The sequence below is a fragment of the Otolemur garnettii genome, unplaced genomic scaffold (assembly GCF_000181295.1).
Source record: "Otolemur garnettii isolate 467f Iridium unplaced genomic scaffold, OtoGar3 scaffold00159, whole genome shotgun sequence".
NCBI lineage: Eukaryota > Metazoa > Chordata > Mammalia > Primates > Galagidae > Otolemur > Otolemur garnettii.
This window is the reverse complement of record NW_003852554.1, coordinates 63,516-69,479: the sequence shown is the minus strand read 5'-3', so window position 1 is coordinate 69,479 and position 5,964 is coordinate 63,516. Positions and strand designations below refer to the sequence as shown.

General features: G+C 42.4%; 1 protein-coding gene across 2 annotated transcripts in view; it reads left to right on the top strand.

The window, feature by feature from the left end:
- Positions 1-5,964, top strand: part of ZYG11B (zyg-11 family member B, cell cycle regulator) — an 83,913-nt gene that overhangs the window by 29,263 nt on the left and 48,686 nt on the right. For both annotated transcript variants that reach the window (XM_003799918.3, XM_023519161.1), the window contains exon 4: positions 4,324-4,464. In XM_003799918.3, coding sequence (XP_003799966.1) covers positions 4,324-4,464 — 141 coding nt within the window. The remainder of the gene's footprint in view (positions 1-4,323; positions 4,465-5,964) is intronic.

Below are 5,964 nucleotides of genomic sequence, written 5' to 3'. Positions count from 1 at the left end.
GGGATTCGAACCCGCCACCTTAGGTGTATGTGGCTGGCGCCTTAGCCACTTGAGCCACAGGCGCCGAGCCAAGAAATTTTTGTTATTATTTCCACAATCTTAGAAACTCTCAATATATGCCCTTATGTCACTTTTCATATATCAGTAGGGTAGTCCAGTTTATTTTAGACCTTTGTAGAATGTCATATAAATGGTCGAAATATCAGTTATGCGGTGGCGCCTATAGCTCAGTGGGTAAGGATGCCAGCCACATATACTGAGGCTGGCAGGTTCAAACCCAGTCTGGGCCGGCTAAAACCACAATGACAACTGCAACAACAAAAAAATAGCCACTCAGTGTGGCGGGGGCCTGTGGTCCCAGCTACTTGGGAGGCTGAGGCAACAGAATTGCTTGAGCCCAAGAGTTTGAGGTTTCCACTCTACCCAGGGCATAGCTTGAGACTCTGTCTTAGAAAAAAAAAGAAAAAGAAAAAGAAATGTCAGTTATGATGCATTCTTTCATTTCCTCAAAGCTGCCTATTCCGATCTGAACATAATACATTCATCTAAAACTTAGTTACCGAGGCTTGACACCTGTAGGTCAGTGATTTGGGCACCGGCCACCTACACTGAGACTGGCAGGTTCGAACCTGGCTGGGGTGTGCTAAACAAAGACAATTGCAATAAAAAAATAGCAAGGCGTTGTGGCGGGTGCCTGTAGTCCAAGCTACTTGGGAAGCTGAGGCAAGAGAATTGCTTAAGCCCAGGAATTTGAGGTTGCTGTGAGCTGTGACACCTCAGTGCTGTACTGAGGGTGACATAATGTGACTCTGTTTCAAAATAAAAAAAAAATAATAAAAATAAAACTTAGTTACTGAGTAATATAAATTGCACACATACTTTATGGACAGCCTATATAATGCTGTTATGCATTATGTAAGTATATATGCCAAGAAAGGGTAAATCTTCACCTTTAATTATCTTGGGCGGTGCCTGTGGCTCAAAGGAGTAGGGCACTGGCCCCATATGTCAGAGGTGGTGGGTTCAAACCCAACCCCGACCAAAAACTGAAAAAAAAAAAGATTATCTCTTTGTGGATGACTTTTTTTTGCATTTTCCTTTTTACCTTATTGTACAAGAAAACAGGTACAAAGACAAAAAATAAAGGTGTAGCTTAATGAGTGAAAATAAGGCAAACATGCTTAAGATCCTCGCAATAGAACTTTACCAGTTACCCCAAAGCTCATTCGTGTGCCTCACCCTGACCGTAACTCCCTCCTCCTCCACAAGACTAACCTCTGTCCTGATCTTTTTTTCTTTTAGTATTTTATTTTTTATTTCAGATTAATAGGAGGATACAAACAATTAGGGTGCAATGTTTGCATTTGTTAGGTAGAGTCCTTGCTGTAATTGTGTCTCCTCTGTCCTGATCTTAATGATAATCATGCCCTTTCATTTCTTCCTAGTTTTATGACCCAACTAGTTTTCTCTAGACAGTTGGTTAATCTTCCGCATTTTTTAAATTTTGAGGGCTGGCTGCAATAGCTCATGCCTGTAATGCTACTCTGGGAGGCTGAAACAGGTGGATTGCCTGAGCTCAGGAGTTCGAGACCAACCTCAGCAAGAGTGAGACCCCCTTCTCTACTGCAAATAGAAAAACTAGCCAGGCATTATGCTGGGCGCCTCTAGTTCCAGCTACTGGGAAGGCTGAGGCAAGATGATCACTCAAACCCAAGAGGTTGAGGTTGTTGTGAACTATGACGCCACAGCACTCTACACAGGAGGACAGAGTGAGACTGTCTCAAAAAACGAAAAATAATTTTTTAAATTTGTCTTTTTAGTATCTTTTAATTTAGAGTTTCCTCTCCTGTACCTTTCTTTTTATTTATAATTTGTTTATTGAATCTAGTCCTTTTGATTTGTTGAGTTCCCTCAGTCTAGATTTTGTTGGTTGTGTACTAATAGTGCATATTTCTTTTTGTATTTTTCTGCAAATTGTAGTTAGATTTGGAGGCTTATTTAGACTAATGTTTGATCCCTCTGCCAGGACCCTTAGTTGTTGGGCTCTTTCTGTAGAATACATGATGTCTAGTTGTTTCTCTTTCTGTGATGTTAGAAGTTATTGGCACTCACTACCTAATTCTGTTAATTTATTAGAGATTATTAAGGTGATATTATAATAATTTCTTTTTCATTTATTACATTACTTTTATAAAGCGCCACTTCCTGTTATCTGTATTTAGTTACCTAGTGGTACATGAACCACAGTTGAGAATATTGACCTGGGGCAGTGCCTGTGGTTCAGTTTGTAGGGCACCTGCCCCATATACCAAGGGTGGAGGGTTTGAACCCAGCCCTGGCCAAACTGCAACAAAAAATAGCCGAGCATTGTGGCGGGCACCTGTAGTCCCAGCTACTCGGGAGGCTGAGGCAGGAGAATCGCCTAAGCCCAAGAGCTGGAGGTTGCTGTGAGCTGTGATAACATAGCACTCTACCGAGGGCGACAAAGTGGGACTCTGTCTCTACAAAAAGAAAAAAAAAGAAGAATATTGACCTGTATAAATGAAAAATTCTTAGATAGACTTAATTTTGAACAGAACCCCTTGGTGCTAAATGGCAGCTTGATCAATCTAGGGAAATTAATTAATACATTTATTTAATGAATACTTATTGAGTGCTTGTCCTGAGCCAAGCATAATGCTGACTATTGGGGTAAAGTGATGAATGGATCAGTGGAGGGGAGGGGACTATGATAATGGCTATGAAAGAGATGTTTAAGGGCAATCTTATTTTTGTTTTATTTTTTTATATATATATATATTTTGAGACAGTCTCACTTTTTCATCCTTGGTAGAATGCTGTGGCATCATAGCTCACAGCAACCTCAAACTCCGGGGCTTAAGCCATTCTCTTTGCCTCAGCTTCCCAAGTAGCGGGGACTACAGGCTCCCACCCGCCCAGCCATAAGTGCAACCTCATTTAGATCTGTGCTTCAAGGAAGGCCTCTTCCTCTTGTTGTTGTTGTTTGTTTGTTTTTGAGACAGAGTGAGTCTTACTGTGTCGCCCTGGGTAGAGTGCCCTGGCGTCACAGCTCACAGCCTCAAACTCTTGGCTTAAGCAATTCTCTTGCCTCAGCCTCCCTTGTAGCTGGGACCACAGGCACCTGCCACAATGCCTAGCTATTTTTTTTTTTGTAGTTGTCATTATTTAGCAGGCCCAGGCCAGGTTCAAATCCGCCAGGCTCCGTGTTTGTGGCTGGCGCCCTAACCACTGAGCTATGGGCACCAAGCCAAGGAAGGCCTGTTTAAAGAAGTGTCATTTAAGGTCGGGTGTGATGGCTCATGCCTGTAATCCTAGCACTCTGGGAGGCTGAGGCGGTGGATTGCTTGAGCTCATGGATTCAGGACCAGCCTGAGGGAGAGTGAGACCCCGTCTCTACTAAAAATCCAAAAAACTGAGGTAAAAGGATCACTTGAGCCCAAGAGTTGAAGGTTGCTGTGAGCTATGCTATCACCATGGCACTCTCCCCAGGGTGACAGCTTGAGACCCTGTCTCAAAAGAAGGCTCAGCACCTATGGCTCAGGTGGCTAAGGTGCCAGCCACATACACCTGAGCTGGCAGGTTCAAATCCAGCCCAAGCCCGCTAAACAATAATGACAGCTGCAACCAAAAAAAAATAGCCAGGCGCTGTGGTGGGCGCCTGTGGTCCCAGCTACTTGGGAGGCTGAGGCAGGAGACTTGCTTGAGCCCAGGAGTTGGAGGTTGCTGTGACCTGTGATGCCACAGCACTCTACCCAGGGGGACAGCTTGAGGCTCTGTCTCAAGAAAAAAAAAAAAAAGAAGTGTCATTTAACTTAAATTAAGAAGTATAAATTAGTTAACCAAAGAGAGATAGTAAGTTTTCAGTCAGAGAGGACATTACATGTCATGGCCTTTTGCTGAGAAAGAGCTTAGCTTACTGAAATATCAAGGGGGGGAAAGACCAGAGTAACTTTAACACTATGATCTAGGGGAAAGGGTTATCTTTAAGGGAAAGATATTGCTTAATAATGTGCTAAGTCCTTATACATAGTGTTAAATATCTTGGGATTTATTTTAGGTGCAACATGGAAAATATTACCCGTAGGCTTATGCTAGATTCTGAACCTCTCTAATGTACATCTCTGCAGGGTAAATAGACTTCTTTAGGATGACGACTCTGCAGATTACTTGGAAAGTAATTATTTCCATTTGTTTCAAGCCTTACTACATAACTGTTCTCAATGTCAGCTATGCAAGTGACGTTTAGATAGAGAAAGAGGTTGAACAGAATTCTAAAAGCTAATCTTTTGACTACATTCAAAGGTGTCTGGAGAAGCCAATGAAATTCAGATTGCAGAAGCTTTGAAGCGGTACAGTGAACGGGCATTCTTCGTCCGAGAAGCTCTGTTTCATCTTTTTAGTCTGACTCATGTGATGGAAAAAACAAAGCCAGAAATTTTAAAGGTAAGAATAAGAACTGGGATATGGAATTTTTGAAATCATCTACCTGCGTAGATGATGATTTTGTGAAGAACAATGTCAAAAATTTGCATTTAGTCTTTGATTTTGACTTATAATGGGATTGATGATGTATTATTTCATTTATAACCATAAATGAGAGAGAAGATAGTTGCATAGTATTATTGAAGTTTTATAGTACTGCATTAAACTACATAAATGCCTTTGGGTACATATTTAACTACCAGTAACCACCATAATATTTTACCACCAGCTGTAGTAGAAAATGGAAGTATATGACTGGAGTTAGGACACTGCCTTGTATATTACCCCTGCATTGCTTCCTGTATAGGGCCTTTGTATAATAGAAATGCAGTAGTAGAGGACAGGTGCGGTGGTCATGCCTATAATCCTAGCACTCTGGGAGATCGAGGTAGGTGGATTGCTTGAGCTCACAAGTTTGAGACCAGCTTAAGCAAAAAGCGACACCCCTTTCTTTCTCTACTAAAAGTAGAAAAACCGAGGCAAGAGGATCGCTTGAATGCAAGAGTTGAAGGTTGCTGTGAGCTATGATACCATGGTACTCTACCCAGGGCGACAGCTTGAGCCTCTGTCTCAAAAAAAAAAAAAGAAAAGAAAAGAAAAAAAAAAAGAAATGCAGTATTAGAATTCCATCATGCACTTTCCATGCTATTTAGAACCTCCTGTGTTTTCATAACTGATCCACATTATTCTTCAATTAAGATTTAATTGTTTTTGTTTTAAAGAGGCAGTGTCTTAACAGTGTTGCCCAGGCTGGAGTGCAATGATAATTTGGCACAGCTGTAGTATACTATAGCCTCACACTCCTGGGCTCAAGCTATCTTCCTTTCTGAGCTTCCCAGGTGACTGCAGGCACATACCATCATACCAAGCTAAGATTATTATTATTATTTTTTTAAGAGACAGTCTCACTTTATTGCCTTCAGTAGAGTGCCGTGGCGTCACACATCACAGCAACCTCCAACTCCTGGGCTTAGGCTATTCTCTTGCTTCAGCCTCCCTAGTAGCTGGGACTACAGGTGTCTGCCACAACGCCCGGGTATTTTTTGTTGCAGTTTGGCCAGGGCAGGGTTCAAACCCACCACCCTCGGGATAGGGCTGGTGCCCTACCCACTGAGCCACAGGCACCACCCCGAGCTAGGATATTTTGAACAAGACAGTTTTTGAAGTACAGAAGGGAAGATTTTTGTTGACTGCTTAAGACAGTGTTTATCAAAATGTGGTCTTTTGCCTGGCACAGTGGCTCACGCCATAATCTCAGCACCATAGGAGTCTAAAGGGGGAGAATTTCTTGAGCTCACAGATTCACGACCAGCCTAAGCCAGCGTGAGACCCTGTCTCTAAAAAATAGCCAGGCATTGTGTGGATGCATGTAGTCTCAGCTATTCAGGAGAGTGAGGCAAGAGAATCATTTGTGCCCAGGAGTTTGAGGTTGTATGAGCTGTGACGCTGTGACACTCTACC